Source organism: Chiloscyllium punctatum, chromosome 30 (genome assembly GCF_047496795.1).
Source record: "Chiloscyllium punctatum isolate Juve2018m chromosome 30, sChiPun1.3, whole genome shotgun sequence".
Taxonomy (NCBI): domain Eukaryota; kingdom Metazoa; phylum Chordata; class Chondrichthyes; order Orectolobiformes; family Hemiscylliidae; genus Chiloscyllium; species Chiloscyllium punctatum.
The window spans coordinates 14,073,913-14,092,472 of record NC_092768.1 but is presented as its reverse complement, the minus strand read 5'-3'; the positions used below and the strand labels follow the sequence as shown (position 1 = coordinate 14,092,472).

Genomic DNA, 18,560 nt, shown 5'->3' with positions numbered 1-18,560 from the left:
GAGGGAAACCCACACTGTCAGAGGGTCAGTGCTGAGGGAGTACCACACTATCAGAGGGTCAGTACTGAGGGAGGCCTGCACTGACAGGGTCAGTGCTGACGGAGTGCTGCACTGTTGGAGGATCAGTACTTAGGGAGTAAGGCACTGTCAGAGGGATAGTACTGAGGGAATGTTGCACTGAGAGAGGGTCAGTACTGAGGGAATGCTGTACTCTTGGAGGGGTATTACATAACTCTTTGATTAATGTATTGATCACCTGATTAAATATCTCCCCACGTGGCTCTGTGTCATGTTTCACTCAGACTGCTGTGAAATGCCTTTCATGTTTTATTGCAGGATTAGCACTGCCTCAATGTGAGTTTTCCTTTGTGACTTTGCTGTGCTCTCTGACACTGTATTCTGACCACTGAGCTGTTCCTTTCTTTCAGAACCTAGCCTCCAGTGCAGAATCTGACCTGGGTTTGGATTATGCAGAGAATGGCAGCAGATCGAGGCGGAAGAAGCAACTGTAAGTGCCTTCACTCAATGTGACGATCAGCACTGTGTTGGGAGGAGCTGTGTTGTGAGGAGCTGTGTTGTGTGGAGCTGTGTTGTGTGGAGCTGTGTTGTGTGGAGCTGTGTTGGGAGGAGCTGTGTTGTGTGGAGCTGTGTTGTGGATCTGTGTTGTGTGGAGCTGTGTTGTGTGGAGCTGTGTTGTGAGAAGCTGTGTTGTGTGGAGCTGTGTTGGGAGGAGCTGTGTTGTGTGGATCTATGTTGTGTGGATCTATGTTGTGCGGAGCTGTGTTGTGTGGAGTTGTGTTGTGAGGAGCTGTGTTGTGTGGATCTGTGTTGTGGATCTGTGTTGTGAGGAGCTGTGTTGTGTGGATCTGTGTTGTGGATCTGTGTTGTGTGGAGCTGTGTTGTGAGGAGCTGTGTAGTGAGGCACTGTGTTGTGTGGAGCTGAGTTGTGTGGAGTTGTGTTGTGAGGAGCTGTGTTGTGTGGAGCTGTGTTGTGTGGAGCTGTGTTGTGTGGAGTTGTGTTGTAAGGTGCTGTGTTGTGTGGAGCTGTGTTGTGTGGATCTGTGTTGTGTGGAGCTGTGTTGTGTGGAGCTGTGTTGTGTGGAGCTGTGTTGTGAGGAGCTGCGTTGTGTGGAGCTGTGTTGTGGAGCTGTGTTGTGTGGAGCTGTGTTGTGGATCTGTGTTGTGTGGAGCTGTGTTGTGTGGAGCTGTGTTGTGAGGAGCTGTGTTGTGTGGAGCTGTGTTGTGGATCTGTGTTGTGAGGAGCTGTGTTGTGTAGAGCTGTGTTATGTGGATCTGTGTTGTGAGGAGCTGTGTTGTGTGGAGCTGTGTTGTGAGGTGCTGTGTTGTGTGGAGCTGTGTTGTGGAGCTGTGTTGTGGATCTGTGTTGTGTGGAGCTGTGTTGTGTGGAGCTGTGTATTGTGAGGAGCTGTGTTGTGTGGAGCTGTGTTGTGGATCTCTGTTGTGAGGAGCTGTGTTGTGTAGAGCTGTGTTATGTGGATCTGTGTTGTGAGGAGCTGTGTTGTGTGAAGCTGTGTTGTGAGGTGCTGTGTTGTGTGGAGCTGTGTTGTGAGGTGCTGTGTTGTGTGGAGCTGTGTTGTGGATCTGTGTTGTGTGGAGCTGTGTTGTGGATGTGTGTTGTGTGGAGCTGATTTGTGTGGAGCTGTGTTGTGAGGAGCTGTGTTGTGTGGGGCTGTGTTGTGGATCTGTGTTGTGAGGAGCTGTGTTGTGTAGAGCTGTGTTATGTGGATCTGTGTTGTGAGGAGCTGTGTTGTGTGGATCTGTGTTGTGCGGAGCTGTGTTGTGTGGATTTATGTTGTGTGGATCTATGTTGTGCGGAGCTGTGTTGTGTGGAGTTGTGTTGTGAGGAGCTGTGTTGTGTGGATCTGTGTTGTGGATCTGTGTTGTGTGGAGCTGTGTTGTGAGGAGCTGTGTTTTGTGGATCTGTGTTGTGTGGAGCTGTGTTGTGAGGAGCTGTGTAGTGAGGCACTGTGTTGTGTGGAGCTGTGTTGTGTGGAGCTGTGTTGTGTGGAGTTGTGTTGTGAGGAGCTGTGTTGTGTGGAGCTGTGTTGTGTGGAGTTGTGTTGTGAGGTGCTGTGTTGTGTGGAGCTGTGTTGTGAGGATCTGTGTTGTGTGGAGCTGTGTTGTGTGGATCTGTGTTGTGTGGAGCTGTGTTGTGTGGAGCTGTGTTGTGTGGAGCTGTGTTGTGTGGAGCTGTGTTGTGAGGAGCTGCGTTGTGTGGAGCTGTGTTGTGAGGTGCTGTGTTGTGTGGAGCTGTGTTGTGAGGTGCTGTGTTGTGAGGTGCTGTGTTGTGTGGAGCTGTGTTGTGGAGCTGTGTTGTGTGGAGCTGTGTTGTGGATCTGTGTTGTGTGGAGCTGTGTTGTGTGGAGCTGTGTTGTGTGGAGCTGTGTTGTGTGGAGCTGTGTTGTGGATCTGTGTTGTGAGGAGCTGTGTTGTGTAGAGCTGTGTTATGAGTATCTGTGTTGTGAGGAGCTGTGTTGTGTGGAGCTGTGTTGTGAGGTGTTGTGTTGTGTGGAGCTGTGTTGTGAGGTGCTGTGTTGTGTGGAGCTGTGTTGTGGAGCTGTGTTGTGTGGAGCTGTGTTGTGGATCTGTGTTGTGTGGAGCTGTGTTGTGTGGAGCTGTGTATTGTGAGGAGCTGTGTTGTGTGGAGCTGTCTTGTGGATCTGTGTTGTGAGGAGCTGTGTTGTGTAGAGCTGTGTTATGTGGATCTGTGTTGTGAGGAGCTGTGTTGTGTAGAGCTGTGTTATGTGGATCTGTGTTGTGAGGAGCTGTGTTGTGTGGATCTGTGTTGTGTGGAGCTGTGTTGTGTGGATCTGTGTTGTGTGGAGCTGTGTTGTGTGGAGTTGTGTTGTGAGGAGCTGTGTTGTGTGGATCTGTGTTGTGCGGAGCTGTGTTGTGTGGATTTATGTTGTGTGGATCTATGTTGTGCGGAGCTGTGTTGTGTGGAGTTGTGTTGTGAGGAGCTGTGTTGTGTGGATCTGTGTTGTGGATCTGTGTTGTGTGGAGCTGTGTTGTGAGGAGCTGTGTTTTGTGGATCTGTGTTGTGTGGAGCTGTGTTGTGAGGAGCTGTGTAGTGAGGCATTGTGTTGTGTGGAGCTGTGTTGTGTGGAGTTGTGTTGTGAGGAGCTGTGTTGTGTGGAGCTGTGTTGTGTGGAGTTGTGTTGTGAGGTGCTGTGTTGTGTGGAGCTGTGTTGTGTGGATCTGTGTTGTGTGGAGCTGTGTTGTGTGGATCTGTGTTGTGTGGAGCTGTGTTGTGTGGAGCTGTGTTGTGAGGTGCTGTGTTGTGTGGATCTGTGTTGTGTGGAGCTGTGTTGTGTGGAGCTGTGTTGTGAGGAGCTGCGTTGTGTGGAGCTGTGTTGTGAGGTGCTGTGTTGTGTGGAGCTGTGTTGTGAGGTGCTGTGTTGTGTGGAGCTGTGTTGTGGAGCTGTGTTGTGTGGAGCTCTGTTGTGGATCTGTGTTGTGTGGAGCTGTGTTGTGTTGAGCTGTGTTGTGAGGAGCTGTGTTGTGTGGAGCTGTGTTGTGGATCTGTGTTGTGAGGAGCTGTGTTGTGTAGAGCTGTGTTATGAGGATCTGTGTTGTGAGGAGCTGTGTTGTGTGGAGCTGTGTTGTGAGGTGCTGTGTTGTGTGGAGCTGTGTTGTGAGGTGCTGTGTTGTGTGGAGCTGTGTTGTGGAGCTGTGTTGTGTGGAGCTGTGATGTGGATCTGTGTTGTGTGGAGCTGTGTTGTGTGGAGTTGTGTATTGTGAGGAGCTGTGTTGTGTGGAGCTGTGTTGTGGATCTGTGTTGTGAGGAGCTGTGTTGTGTAGAGCTGTGTTATGTGGATCTGTGTTGTGAGGAGCTGTGTTGTGTGGAGCTGTGTTGTGAGGTGCTGTGTTGTGTGGAGCTGTGTTGTGAGGTGCTGTGTTGTGTGGAGCTGTGTTGTGGAGCTGTGTTGTGTGGAGCTGTGTTATGGATCTGTGTTGTGTGGAGCTGTGTTGTGTGGAGCTGTGTTGTGAGGAGCTGTGTTGTGTGGAGCTGTGTTGTGGATCTGTGTTGTGAGGAGCTGTGTTGTGTAGAGCTGTGTTATGTGGATCTGTGTTGTGAGGAGCTGTGTTGTGTGGAGCTGTGTTGTGAGGTGCTGTGTTGTGTGGAGCTGTGTTGTGGAGCTGTGTTGTGTGGAGCTGTGTTGTGGATCTGTGTTGTGTGGAGCTGTGTTGTGTGGAGCTGTGTATTGTGAGGAGCTGTGTTGTGTGGAGCTGTGTTGTGGATCTGTGTTGTGAGGAGCTGTGTTGTTTCGAGCTGTGTTATGTGGATCTGTGTTGTGAGGAGCTGTGTTGTGTGGAGCTGTGTTGTGAGGTGCTGTGTTGTGTGGAGCTGTGTTGTGGATCTGTGTTGTGTGGAGCTGTGTTGTGGATCTGTGTTGTGTGGAGCTGATTTGTGTGGAGCTGTGTTGTGAGGAGCTGTGTTGTGTGGGACTGTGTTGTGGATCTGTGTTGTGAGGAGCTGTGTTATGTGGATCTGTGTTGTGAGGAGCTGTGTTGTGTGGATCTGTGTTGTGCGGAGCTGTGTTGTGGATTTATGTTGTGTGGATCTATGTTGTGCGGAGCTGTGTTGTGTGGAGTTGTGTTGTGAGGAGCTGTGTTGTGTGGATCTGTGTTGTGGATCTGTGTTGTGTGGAGCTGTGTTGTGAGGAGCTGTGTTTTGTGGATCTGTGTTGTGTGGAGCTGTGTTGTGAGGAGCTGTGTAGTGAGGCACTGTGTTGTGTGGAGCTGTGTTGTGTGGAGTTGTGTTGTGTGGAGCTGTGTTGTGTGGAGTTGTGTTGTGAGGTGCTGTGTTGTGTGGAGCTGTGTTGTGAGGATCTGTGTTGTGTGGATCTGTGTTGTGTGGATCTGTGTTGTGTGGAGCTGTGTTGTGTGGAGCTGTGTTGTGAGGTGCTGTGTTGTGTGGATCTGTGTTGTGTGGAGCTGTGTTGTGTGGAGCTGTGTTGTGAGGAGCCGCGTTGTGTGGAGCTGTGTTGTGAGGTGCTGTGTTGTGTGGGGCTGTGTTGTGGATCTGTGTTGTGAGGAGCTGTGTTGTGTAGAGCTGTGTTATGTGGATCTGTGTTGTGAGGAGCTGTGTTGTGTGGATCTGTGTTGTGCGGAGCTGTGTTGTGTGGATTTATGTTGTGTGGATCTATGTTGTGCGGAGCTGTGTTGTGTGGAGTTGTGTTGTGAGGAGCTGTGTTGTGTGGATCTGTGTTGTGGATCTGTGTTGTGTGGAGCTGTGTTGTGAGGAGCTGTGTTTTGTGGATCTGTGTTGTGTGGAGCTGTGTTGTGAGGAGCTGTGTAGTGAGGCACTGTGTTGTGTGGAGCTGTGTTGTGTGGAGCTGTGTTGTGTGGAGTTGTGTTGTGAGGAGCTGTGTTGTGTGGAGCTGTGTTGTGTGGAGTTGTGTTGTGAGGTGCTGTGTTGTGTGGAGCTGTGTTGTGAGGATCTGTGTTGTGTGGAGCTGTGTTGTGTGGATCTGTGTTGTGTGGAGCTGTGTTGTGTGGAGCTGTGTTGTGTGGAGCTGTGTTGTGTGGAGCTGTGTTGTGTGGAGCTGTGTTGTGAGGAGCTGCGTTGTGTGGAGCTGTGTTGTGAGGTGCTGTGTTGTGTGGAGCTGTGTTGTGAGGTGCTGTGTTGTGAGGTGCTGTGTTGTGTGGAGCTGTGTTGTGGAGCTGTGTTGTGTGGAGCTGTGTTGTGGATCTGTGTTGTGTGGAGCTGTGTTGTGTGGAGCTGTGTTGTGAGGAGCTGTGTTGTGTGGAGCTGTGTTGTGGATCTGTGTTGTGAGGAGCTGTGTTGTGTAGAGCTGTGTTATGAGTATCTGTGTTGTGAGGAGCTGTGTTGTGTGGAGCTGTGTTGTGAGGTGTTGTGTTGTGTGGAGCTGTGTTGTGAGGTGCTGTGTTGTGTGGAGCTGTGTTGTGGAGCTGTGTTGTGTGGAGCTGTGTTGTGTGGAGCTGTGTATTGTGAGGAGCTGTGTTGTGTGGAGCTGTCTTGTGGATCTGTGTTGTGAGGAGCTGTGTTGTGTAGAGCTGTGTTATGTGGATCTGTGTTGTGAGGAGCTGTGTTGTGTAGAGCTGTGTTATGTGGATCTGTGTTGTGAGGAGCTGTGTTGTGTGGATCTGTGTTGTGTGGAGCTGTGTTGTGTGGATCTGTGTTGTGTGGAGCTGTGTTGTGTGGAGTTGTGTTGTGAGGAGCTGTGTTGTGTGGATCTGTGTTGTGCGGAGCTGTGTTGTGTGGATTTATGTTGTGTGGATCTATGTTGTGCGGAGCTGTGTTGTGTGGAGTTGTGTTGTGAGGAGCTGTGTTGTGTGGATCTGTGTTGTGGATCTGTGTTGTGTGGAGCTGTGTTGTGAGGAGCTGTGTTTTGTGGATCTGTGTTGTGAGGAGCTGTGTAGTGAGGCATTGTGTTGTGTGGAGCTGTGTTGTGTGGAGTTGTGTTGTGAGGAGCTGTGTTGTGTGGAGCTGTGTTGTGTGGAGTTGTGTTGTGAGGTGCTGTGTTGTGTGGAGCTGTGTTGTGTGGATCTGTGTTGTGTGGAGCTGTGTTGTGTGGATCTGTGTTGTGTGGAGCTGTGTTGTGTGGAGCTGTGTTGTGAGGTGCTGTGTTGTGTGGATCTGTGTTGTGTGGAGCTGTGTTGTGTGGAGCTGTGTTGTGAGGAGCTGCGTTGTGTGGAGCTGTGTTGTGAGGTGCTGTGTTGTGTGGAGCTGTGTTGTGAGGTGCTGTGTTGTGTGGAGCTGTGTTGTGGAGCTGTGTTGTGTGGAGCTCTGTTGTGGATCTGTGTTGTGTGGAGCTGTGTTGTGTTGAGCTGTGTTGTGAGGAGCTGTGTTGTGTGGAGCTGTGTTGTGGATCTGTGTTGTGAGGAGCTGTGTTGTGTAGAGCTGTGTTATGAGGATCTGTGTTGTGAGGAGCTGTGTTGTGTGGAGCTGTGTTGTGAGGTGCTGTGTTGTGTGGAGCTGTGTTGTGAGGTGCTGTGTTGTGTGGAGCTGTGTTGTGGAGCTGTGTTGTGTGGAGCTGTGATGTGGATCTGTGTTGTGTGGAGCTGTGTTGTGTGGAGTTGTGTATTGTGAGGAGCTGTGTTGTGTGGAGCTGTGTTGTGGATCTGTGTTGTGAGGAGCTGTGTTGTGTAGAGCTGTGTTATGTGGATCTGTGTTGTGAGGAGCTGTGTTGTGTGGAGCTGTGTTGTGAGGTGCTGTGTTGTGTGGAGCTGTGTTGTGAGGTGCTGTGTTGTGTGGAGCTGTGTTGTGGAGCTGTGTTGTGTGGAGCTGTGTTATGGATCTGTGTTGTGTGGAGCTGTGTTGTGTGGAGCTGTGTTGTGAGGAGCTGTGTTGTGTGGAGCTGTGTTGTGGATCTGTGTTGTGAGGAGCTGTGTTGTGTAGAGCTGTGTTATGTGGATCTGTGTTGTGAGGTGCTGTGTTGTGTGGAGCTGTGTTGTGGAGCTGTGTTGTGTGGAGCTGTGTTGTGGATCTGTGTTGTGTGGAGCTGTGTTGTGTGGAGCTGTGTATTGTGAGGAGCTGTGTTGTGTGGAGCTGTGTTGTGGATCTGTGTTGTGAGGAGCTGTGTTGTTTCGAGCTGTGTTATGTGGATCTGTGTTGTGAGGAGCTGTGTTGTGTGGAGCTGTGTTGTGAGGTGCTGTGTTGTGTGGAGCTGTGTTGTGAGGTGCTGTGTTGTGTGGAGCTGTGTTGTGGTTCTGTGTTGTGTGGAGCTGTGTTGTGGATCTGTGTTGTGTGGAGCTGATTTGTGTGGAGCTGTGTTGTGAGGAGCTGTGTTGTGTGGGACTGTGTTGTGGATCTGTGTTGTGAGGAGCTGTGTTATATGGATCTGTGTTGTGAGGAGCTGTGTTGTGTGGATCTGTGTTGTGCGGAGCTGTGTTGTGTGGATTTATGTTGTGTGGATCTATGTTGTGCGGAGCTGTGTTGTGTGGAGTTGTGTTGTGAGGAGCTGTGTTGTGTGGATCTGTGTTATGGATCTGTGTTGTGTGGAGCTGTGTTGTGAGGAGCTGTGTTTTGTGGATCTGTGTTGTGTGGAGCTGTGTTGTGAGGAGCTGTGTAGTGAGGCACTGTGTTGTGTGGAGCTGTGTTGTGTGGAGTTGTGTTGTGTGGAGCTGTGTTGTGTGGAGTTGTGTTGTGAGGTGCTGTGTTGTGTGGAGCTGTGTTGTGAGGATCTGTGTTGTGTGGATCTGTGTTGTGTGGATCTGTGTTGTGTGGAGCTGTGTTGTGTGGAGCTGTGTTGTGAGGTGCTGTGTTGTGTGGATCTGTGTTGTGTGGAGCTGTGTTGTGTGGAGCTGTGTTGTGAGGAGCCGCGTTGTGTGGAGCTGTGTTGTGAGGTGCTGTGTTGTGTGGAGCTGTGTTGTGAGGTGCTGTGTTGTGAGGTGCTGTGTTGTGTGGAGCTGTGTTGTGGAGCTGTGTTGTGTGGAGCTGTGTTGTGGATCTGTGTTGTGTGGAGCTGTGTTGTGTGGAGCTGTGTTGTGAGGAGTTGTGTTGTGTGGAGCTGTGTTGTGGATCTGTGTTGTGAGGAGCTGTGTTGTGTAGAGCTGTGTTATGAGTATCTGTGTTGTGAGGAGCTGTGTTGTGTAGAGCTGTGTTATGTGGATCTGTGTTGTGAGGAGCTGTGTTGTGTGGATCTGTGTTGTGTGGAGCTGTGTTGTGTGGATCTGTGTTGTGTGGAGCTGTGTTGTGTGGAGTTGTGTTGTGAGGAGCTGTGTTGTGTGGATCTGTGTTGTGCGGAGCTGTGTTGTGTGGATTTATGTTGTGTGGATCTATGTTGTGCGGAGCTGTGTTGTGTGGAGTTGTGTTGTGAGGAGCTGTGTTGTGTGGATCTGTGTTGTGGATCTGTGTTGTGAGGAGCTGTGTTTTGTGGATCTGTGTTGTGTGGAGCTGTGTAGTGAGGCACTGTGTTGTGTGGAGCTGTGTTGTGTGGAGTTGTGTTGTGAGGAGCTGTGTTGTGTGGAGCTGTGTTGTGTGGAGTTGTGTTGTGAGGTGCTGTGTTGTGTGGAGCTGTGTTGTGTGGAGCTGTGTTGTGTGGAGCTGTGTTGTGTGGATCTGTGTTGTGTGGATCTGTGTTGTGTGGAGCTGTGTTGTGAGGTGCTGTGTTGTGTGGATCTGTGTTGTGTGGAGCTGTGTTGTGAGGAGCTGTGTTGTGAGGAGCTGCATTGTGTGGAGCTGTGTTGTGAGGTGCTGTGTTGTGTGGAGCTGTGTTGTGAGGTGCTGTGTTGTGTGGAGCTGTGTTGTGGAGCTGTGTTGTGTGGAGCTCTGTTGTGGATCTGTGTTGTGTGGAGCTGTGTTGTGTTGAGCTGTGTTGTGAGGAGCTGTGATGTGTGGAGCTGTGTTGTGGATCTGTGTTGTGAGGAGCTGTGTTGTGTAGAGCTGTGTTATGAGGATCTGTGTTGTGAGGAGCTGTGTTGTGTGGAGCTGTGTTGTGAGGTGCTGTGTTGTGTGGAGCTGTGTTGTGAGGTGCTGTGTTGTGTGGAGCTGTGTTGTGGAGCTGTGTTGTGTGGAGCTGTGTTGTGGATCTGTGTTGTGTGGAGCTGTGTTGTGTGGAGCTGTGTATTGTGAGGAGCTGTGTTGTGTGGAGCTGTGTTGTGGATCTGTGTTGTGAGGAGCTGTGTTGTGTAGAGCTGTGTTATGTGGATCTGTGTTGTGAGGAGCTGTGTTGTGTGGAGCTGTGTTGTGAGGTGCTGTGTTGTGTGGAGCTGTGTTGTGAGGTGCTGTGTTGTGTGGAGCTGTGTTGTGGAGCTGTGTTGTGTGGAGCTGTGTTGTGGATCAGTGTTGTGTGGAGCTGTGTTGTGTGGAGCTGTGTTGTGTGGAGCTGTGTTGTGAGGAGCTGTGTTGTGTGGAGCTGTGTTGTGGATCTGTGTAGTGAGGAGCTGTGTTGTGTGGAGCTGTGTTGTGTGGAGCTGTGTTGTGAGGAGCTGTGTTGTGTGGAGCTGTGTTGTGGATCTGTGTTGTGTGGAGCTGTGTTGTGTGGAGCTGTGTATTGTGAGGAGCTGTGTTGTGTGGAGCTGTGTTGTGGATCTGTGTTGTGAGGAGCTGTGTTGTTTCGAGCTGTGTTATGTGGATCTGTGTTGTGAGGAGCTGTGTTGTGTGGAGCTGTGTTGTGAGGTGCTGTGTTGTGTGGAGCTGTGTTGTGAGGTGCTGTGTTGTGTGGAGCTGTGTTGTGGATCTGTGTTGTGTGGAGCTGTGTTGTGGATCTGTGTTGTGTGGAGCTGATTTGTGTGGAGCTGTGTTGTGAGGAGCTGTGTTGTGTGGGACTGTGTTGTGGATCTGTGTTGTGAGGAGCTGTGTTATGTGGATCTGTGTTGTGAGGAGCTGTGTTGTGTGGATCTGTGTTGTGCGGAGCTGTGTTGTGTGGATTTATGTTGTGTGGATCTATGTTGTGCGGAGCTGTGTTGTGTGGAGTTGTGTTGTGAGGAGCTGTGTTGTGTGGATCTGTGTTATGGATCTGTGTTGTGTGGAGCTGTGTTGTGAGGAGCTGTGTTTTGTGGATCTGTGTTGTGTGGAGCTGTGTTGTGAGGAGCTGTGTAGTGAGGCACTGTGTTGTGTGGAGCTGTGTTGTGTGGAGTTGTGTTGTGTGGAGCTGTGTTGTGTGGAGTTGTGTTGTGAGGTGCTGTGTTGTGTGGAGCTGTGTTGTGAGGATCTGTGTTGTGTGGATCTGTGTTGTGTGGATCTGTGTTGTGTGGAGCTGTGTTGTGTGGAGCTGTGTTGTGAGGTGCTGTGTTGTGTGGATCTGTGTTGTGTGGAGCTGTGTTGTGTGGAGCTGTGTTGTGAGGAGCCGCGTTGTGTGGAGCTGTGTTGTGAGGTGCTGTGTTGTGTGGAGCTGTGTTGTGAGGTGCTGTGTTGTGAGGTGCTGTGTTGTGTGGAGCTGTGTTGTGGAGCTGAGTTGTGTGGAGCTGTGTTGTGGATCTGTGTTGTGTGGAGCTGTGTTGTGTGGAGCTGTGTTGTGAGGAGTTGTGTTGTGTGGAGCTGTGTTGTGGATCTGTGTTGTGAGGAGCTGTGTTGTGTAGAGCTGTGTTATGAGTATCTGTGTTGTGAGGAGCTGTGTTGTGTAGAGCTGTGTTATGTGGATCTGTGTTGTGAGGAGCTGTGTTGTGTGGATCTGTGTTGTGTGGAGCTGTGTTGTGTGGATCTGTGTTGTGTGGAGCTGTGTTGTGTGGAGTTGTGTTGTGAGGAGCTGTGTTGTGTGGATCTGTGTTGTGCGGAGCTGTGTTGTGTGGATTTATGTTGTGTGGATCTATGTTGTGCGGAGCTGTGTTGTGTGGAGTTGTGTTGTGAGGAGCTGTGTTGTGTGGATCTGTGTTGTGGATCTGTGTTGTGAGGAGCTGTGTTTTGTGGATCTGTGTTGTGTGGAGCTGTGTAGTGAGGCACTGTGTTGTGTGGAGCTGTGTTGTGTGGAGTTGTGTTGTGAGGAGCTGTGTTGTGTGGAGCTGTGTTGTGTGGAGTTGTGTTGTGAGGTGCTGTGTTGTGTGGAGCTGTGTTGTGTGGAGCTGTGTTGTGTGGAGCTGTGTTGTGTGGATCTGTGTTGTGTGGATCTGTGTTGTGTGGAGCTGTGTTGTGAGGTGCTGTGTTGTGTGGATCTGTGTTGTGTGGAGCTGTGTTGTGAGGAGCTGTGTTGTGAGGAGCTGCATTGTGTGGAGCTGTGTTGTGAGGTGCTGTGTTGTGTGGAGCTGTGTTGTGAGGTGCTGTGTTGTGTGGAGCTGTGTTGTGGAGCTGTGTTGTGTGGAGCTCTGTTGTGGATCTGTGTTGTGTGGAGCTGTGTTGTGTTGAGCTGTGTTGTGAGGAGCTGTGTTGTGTGGAGCTGTGTTGTGGATCTGTGTTGTGAGGAGCTGTGTTGTGTAGAGCTGTGTTATGAGGATCTGTGTTGTGAGGAGCTGTGTTGTGTGGAGCTGTGTTGTGAGGTGCTGTGTTGTGTGGAGCTGTGTTGTGAGGTGCTGTGTTGTGTGGAGCTGTGTTGTGGAGCTGTGTTGTGTGGAGCTGTGTTGTGGATCTGTGTTGTGTGGAGCTGTGTTGTGTGGAGCTGTGTATTGTGAGGAGCTGTGTTGTGTGGAGCTGTGTTGTGGATCTGTGTTGTGAGGAGCTGTGTTGTGTAGAGCTGTGTTATGTGGATCTGTGTTGTGAGGAGCTGTGTTGTGTGGAGCTGTGTTGTGAGGTGCTGTGTTGTGTGGAGCTGTGTTGTGAGGTGCTGTGTTGTGTGGAGCTGTGTTGTGGAGCTGTGTTGTGTGGAGCTGTGTTGTGGATCTGTGTTGTGTGGAGCTGTGTTGTGTGGAGCTGTGTTGTGTGGAGCTGTGTTGTGAGGAGCTGTGTTGTGTGGAGCTGTGTTGTGGATCTGTGTTGTGAGGAGCTGTGTTGTGTAGAGCTGTGTTATGTGGATCTGTGTTGTGAGGAGCTGTGTTGTGTGGATCTGTGTTGTGTGGAGCTGTGTTGTGTGGATCTGTGTTGTGTGGAGTTGTGTTGTGAGGAGCTGTGTTGTGTGGATCTGTGTTGTGCGGAGCTGTGTTGTGTGGATTTATGTTGTGCGGATCTGTGTTGTGTGGAGCTGTGTTGTGAGGTGCGTTGTGGATCTGTGTTGTGTGGAGCTGTGTTGTGAGGAGCTGTGTTGTGTGGAGCTGTGTTGTGGATCTGTGTTGTGAGGAGCTGTGTTGTGTAGAGCTGTGTTATGTGGATCTGTGTTGTGAGGAGCTGTGTTGTGTGGATCTGTGTTGTGTGGAGCTGTGTTGTGTGGATCTGTGTTGTGTGGAGCTGTGTTGTGAGGAGCTGTGTTGTGTGGATCTGTGTTGTGCGGAGCTGTGTTGTGTGGATTTATGTTGTGCGGAGCTGTGTTGTGTGGAGCTGTGTTGTGAGGTGCTGTGATGTGTGGAGCTGTGTTGTGGAGCTGTGTTGTGTGGAGCTGTGTTGTGGATCTGTGTTGTGTGGAGCTGTGTTGTGTGGAGCTGTGTATTGTGAGGAGCTGTGTTGTGTGGAGCTGTGTTGTGGATCTGTGTTGTGAGGAGCTGTGTTGTGTAGAGCTGTGTTATATGGATCTGTGTTGTGAGGAGCTGTGTTGTGTAGAGCTGTGTTATGTGGATCTGTGTTGTGAGGAGCTGTGTTGTGTGGATCTGTGTTGTGCGGAGCTGTGTTGTGTGGATTTATGTTGTGCGGAGCTGTGTTGTGTGGAGCTGTGTTGTGAGGTGCTGTGTTGTGTGGAGCTGTGTTGTGGATCTGTGTTGTGTGGAGTTGTGTTGTGTGGAGCTGTGTATTGTGAGGAGCTGTGTTGTGTGGAGCTGGGTTGTGTGGATCTGTGTTGTGTGGATCTGTGTTGTGTGGAGCTGTGTTGTGTGTATCTGTGTTGTGTGGAGCTGTGTTGTGTGGAGTTGTGTTGTGAGGAGCTGTGTTGTGTGGATCTGTGTTGTGCGGAGCTGTGTTGTGTGGATTTATGTTGTGTGGATCTATGTTGTGCGGAGCTGTGTTGTGTGGAGTTGTGTTGTGAGGAGCTGTGTTGTGTGGATCTGTGTTGTGGATCTGTGTTGTGTGGAGCTGTGTTGTGAGGAGCTGTGTTTTGTGGATCTGTGTTGTGTGGAGCTGTGTTGTGAGGAGCTGTGTAGTGAGGCACTGTCTTGTGTGGAGCTGTGTTGTGTGGAGTTGTGTTGTGAGGAGCTGTGTTGTGAGGAGCTGTGTTGTGTGGAGCTGTGTTGTGTGGAGCTGTGTTGTGAGGTGCTGTGTTGTGTGGAGCTGTGTTGTGTGGAGCTGTGTTGTGTGGATCTGTGTTGTGTGGAGCTGTGTTGTGTGGATCTGTGTTGTGTGGAGCTGTGTTGTGTGGAGCTGTGTTGTGAGGAGCCGTGGTGTGTGGAGCTGTGTTGTGAGGTGCTGTGTTGTGTGGAGCTGTGTTGTGAGGTGCTGTGTTGTGAGGTGCTGTGTTGTGTGGAGCTGTGTTGTGGAGCTGTGTTGTGTGGAGCTGTGTTGTGGATCTGTGTTGTGTGGAGCTGTGTTGTGTGGAGCTGTGTTGTGAGGAGTTGTGTTGTGTGGAGCTGTGTTGTGGATCTGTGTTGTGAGGAGCTGTGTTGTGTAGAGCTGTGTTATGAGTATCTGTGTTGTGAGGAGCTGTGTTGTGTAGAGCTGTGTTATGTGGATCTGTGTTGTGAGGAGCTGTGTTGTGTGGATCTGTGTTGTGTGGAGCTGTGTTGTGTGGATCTGTGTTGTGTGGAGCTGTGTTGTGTGGAGTTGTGTTGTGAGGAGCTGTGTTGTGTGGATCTGTGTTGTGCGGAGCTGTGTTGTGTGGATTTATGTTGTGTGGATCTATGTTGTGCGGAGCTGTGTTGTGTGGAGTTGTGTTGTGAGGAGCTGTGTTGTGTGGATCTGTGTTGTGGATCTGTGTTGTGAGGAGCTGTGTTTTGTGGATCTGTGTTGTGTGGAGCTGTGTTGTGAGGAGCTGTGTAGTGAGGCACTGTGTTGTGTGGAGCTGTGTTGTGTGGAGTTGTGTTGTGAGGAGCTGTGTTGTGTGGAGCTGTGTTGTGTGGAGTTGTGTTGTGAGGTGCTGTGTTGTGTGGAGCTGTGTTGTGTGGAGCTGTGTTGTGTGGAGCTGTGTTGTGTGGATCTGTGTTGTGTGGATCTGTGTTGTGTGGAGCTGTGTTGTGAGGTGCTGTGTTGTGTGGATCTGTGTTGTGTGGAGCTGTGTTGTGTGGAGCTGTGTTGTGAGGAGCTGCATTGCGTGGAGCTGTGTTGTGAGGTGCTGTGTTGTGTGGAGCTGTGTTGTGAGGTGCTGTGTTGTGTGGAGCTGTGTTGTGGAGCTGTGTTGTGTGGAGCTCTGTTGTGGATCTGTGTTGTGTGGAGCTGTGTTGTGTTGAGCTGTGTTGTGAGGAGCTGTGTTGTGTGGAGCTGTGTTGTGGATCTGTGTTGTGAGGAGCTGTGTTGTGTAGAGCTGTGTTATGAGGATCTGTGTTGTGAGGAGCTGTGTTGTGTGGAGCTGTGTTGTGAGGTGCTGTGTTGTGTGGAGCTGTGTTGTGAGGTGCTGTGTTGTGTGGAGCTGTGTTGTGGAGCTGTGTTGTGTGGAGCTGTGTTGTGGATCTGTGTTGTGTGGAGCTGTGTTGTGTGGAGCTGTGTATTGTGAGGAGCTGTGTTGTGTGGAGCTGTGTTGTGGATCTGTGTTGTGAGGAGCTGTGTTGTGTAGAGCTGTGTTATGTGGATCTGTGTTGTGAGGAGCTGTGTTGTGTGGAGCTGTGTTGTGAGGTGCTGTGTTGTGTGGAGCTGTGTTGTGAGGTGCTGTGTTGTGTGGAGCTGTGTTGTGGAGCTGTGTTGTGTGGAGCTGTGTTGTGGATCTGTGTTGTGTGGAGCTGTGTTGTGTGGAGCTGTGTTGTGTGGAGCTGTGTTGTGAGGAGCTGTGTTGTGTGGAGCTGTGTTGTGGATCTGTGTTGTGAGGAGCTGTGTTGTGTAGAGCTGTGTTATGTGGATCTGTGTTGTGAGGAGCTGTGTTGTGTGGATCTGTGTTGTGTGGAGCTGTGTTGTGTGGATCTGTGTTGTGTGGAGTTGTGTTGTGAGGAGCTGTGTTGTGTGGATCTGTGTTGTGCGGAGCTGTGTTGTGTGGATTTATGTTGTGCGGATCTGTGTTGTGTGGAGCTGTGTTGTGAGGTGCGTTGTGGATCTGTGTTGTGTGGAGCTGTGTTGTGAGGAGCTGTGTTGTGTGGAGCTGTGTTGTGGATCTGTGTTGTGAGGAGCTGTGTTGTGTAGAGCTGTGTTATGTGGATCTGTGTTGTGTGGATCTGTGTTGTGTGGATCTGTGTTGTGTGGAGCTGTGTTGTGTGGATCTGTGTTGTGTGGAGCTGTGTTGTGAGGAGCTGTGTTGTGTGGATCTGTGTTGTGCGGAGCTGTGTTGTGTGGATTTATGTTGTGCGGAGCTGTGTTGTGTGGAGCTGTGTTGTGAGGTGCTGTGTTGTGTGGAGCTGTGTTGTGGAGCTGTGTTGTGTGGAGCTGTGTTGTGGATCTGTGTTGTGTGGAGCTGTGTTGTGTGGAGCTGTGTATTGTGAGGAGCTGTGTTGTGTGGAGCTGTGTTGTGGATCTGTGTTGTGAGGAGCTGTGTTGTGTAGAGCTGTGTTATATGGATCTGTGTTGTGAGGAGCTGTGTTGTGTAGAGCTGTGTTATGTGGATCTGTGTTGTGAGGAGCTGTGTTGTGTGGATCTGTGTTGTGCGGAGCTGTGTTGTGTGGATTTATGTTGTGCGGAGCTGTGTTGTGTGGAGCTGTGTTGTGAGGTGCTGTGTTGTGTGGAGCTGTGTTGTGGACCTGTGTTGTGTGGAGTTGTGTTGTGTGGAGCTGTGTTGTGTGGATCTGTGTTGTGTGGATCTGTGTTGTGTGGAGCTGTGTTGTGTGGATCTGTGTTGTGTGGAGCTGTGTTGTGTGGAGTTGTGTTGTGAGGAGCTGTGTTGTGTGGATCTGTGTTGTGCGGAGCTGTGTTGTGTGGATTTATGTTGTGTGGATCTATGTTGTGCGGAGCTGTGTTGTGTGGAGTTGTGTTGTGAGGAGCTGTGTTGTGTGGATCTGTGTTGTGGATCTGTGTTGTGTGGAGCTGTGTTGTGAGGAGCTGTGTTTTGTGGATCTGTGTTGTGTGGAGCTGTGTTGTGAGGAGCTGTGTAGTGAGGCACTGTGTTGTGTGGAGCTGTGTTGTGTGGAGTTGTGTTGTGAGGAGCTGTGTTGTGAGGAGCTGTGTTGTGTGGAGCTGTGTTGTGTGGAGCTGTGTTGTGAGGTGCTGTGTTGTGTGGAGCTGTGTTGTGTGGAGCTGTGTTGTGTGGATCTGTGTTGTGTGGAGCTGTGTTGTGTGGATCTGTGTTGTGTGGAGCTGTGATGTGTGGAGTTGTGTTGTGAGGAGCTGTGTTGTGTGGATCTGTGTTGTGCGGAGCTGTGTTGTGTGGATTTATGTTGTGCGGAGCTGTGTTGTGTGGATCTGTGTTGTGTGGAGCTGTGTTGTGTGGAGCTGTGTTGTGAGGCACTGTGTTGTGTGAAGCTGTGTTGTGTGGATCTGTGTTGTGAGGAGCTGTGTTGTGTGGAGCTGTGTTGTGAGGTGCTGTGTTGTGTGGAGCTGTGTTGTGAGGTGCTGTGTTGTGTGGAGCTGTGTTGTGGAGCTGTGTTGTGGATCTGTGTTGTGTGGAGCTGTGTTGTGAGGAGCTGTGTTGTGTGGAGCTGTGTTGTGTGGAGTTGTGTGGTGAGGAGCTGTGTTGTGTGGATCTGTGTTGTGCGGAGCTGTGTTGTGTGGATTTATGTTGTGCGGAGCTGTGTTGTGTGGAGCTGTGTTGTGAGGTGCTGTGTTGTGTGGAGCTGTGTTGTGAGGTGCTGTGTTGTGTGGAGCTGTGTTGTGGAGCTGTGTTGTGTGGAGCTGTGTTGTGGATCTGTGTTGTGTGGAGCTGTGTTGTGTGGAGCTGTGTATTGTGAGGAGCTGTGTTGTGTGGAGCTGTGTTGTGGATCTGTGTTGTGAGGAGCTGTGTTGTGTAGAGCTGTGTTATATGGATCTGTGTTGTGAGGAGCTGTGTTGTGTGGATCTGTGTTGTGTGGAGCTGTGTTGTGTGGATCTGTGTTGTGTGGAGCTGTGTTGTGTGGAGTTGTGTTGTGAGGAGCTGTGTTGTGTGGATCTGTGTTGTGCGGAGCTGTGTTGTGTGGATTTATGTTGTGTGGATCTAAGTTGTGCGGAGCTGTGTTGTGTGGAGTTGTGTTGTGAGGAGCTGTGTTGTGTGGATCTGTGTTGTGGATCTGTGTTGTGTGGAGCTGTGTTGTGAGGAGCTGTGTTTTGTGGATCTGTGTTGTGTGGAGCTGTGTTGTGAGGAGCTGTGTAGTGAGGCACTGTGTTGTGTGGAGCTGTGTTGTGTGGAGTTGTGTTGTGAGGAGCTGTGTTGTGTGGAGCTGTGTTGTGTGGAGTTGTGTTGTGAGGTGCTGTGTTGTGTGGAGCTGTGTTGTGTGGATCTGTGTTGTGTGGAGCTGTGTTGTGTGGATCTGTGTTGTGTGGAGCTGTGTTGTGTGGAGCTGTGTTGTGAGGTGCTGTGTTGTGTGGATCTGTGTTGTGTGGAGCTGTGTTGTGTGGAGCTGTGTTGTGAGGAGCTGCGTTGTGTGGAGCTGTGTTGTGAGGTGCTGTGTTGTGTGGAGCTGTGTTGTGAGGTGCTGTGTTGTGTGGAGCTGTGTTGTGGAGCTGTGTTGTGTGGAGCTCTGTTGTGGATTTGTGTTGTGTGGAGCTGTGTTGTGTTGAGCTGTGTTGTGAGGAGCTGTGTTGTGTGGAGCTGTGTTGTGGATCTGTGTTGTGAGGAGCTGTGTTGTGTAGAGCTGTGTTATGAGGATCTGTGTTGTGAGGTGCTGTGTTGTGTGGAGCTGTGTTGTGAGGTGCTGTGTTGTGTGGAGCTGTGTTGTGAGGTGCTGTGTTGTGTGGAGCTGTGTTGTGGAGCTGTGTTGTGTGGAGCTGTGTTGTGGATCTGTGTTGTATGGAGCTGTGTTGTGTGGAGCTGTGTATTGTGAGGAGCTGTGTTGTGTGGAGCTGTGTTGTGGATCTGTGTTGTGAGGAGCTGTGTTGTGTAGAGCTGTGTTATGTGGATCTGTGTTGTGAGGAGCTG

General features: G+C 50.5%; 1 protein-coding gene across 5 annotated transcripts in view; it reads left to right on the top strand.

Annotated features, from left to right (window-relative positions):
- The window catches only part of LOC140455204 (regulator of G-protein signaling 3-like), a 147,338-nt gene that overhangs the window by 107,833 nt on the left and 20,945 nt on the right, over positions 1-18,560 (top strand). For all 5 annotated transcript variants that reach the window (XM_072549918.1, XM_072549920.1, XM_072549917.1 and 2 more), the window contains one exon: positions 429-508. In XM_072549918.1, coding sequence (XP_072406019.1) covers positions 429-508 — 80 coding nt within the window. The remainder of the gene's footprint in view (positions 1-428; positions 509-18,560) is intronic.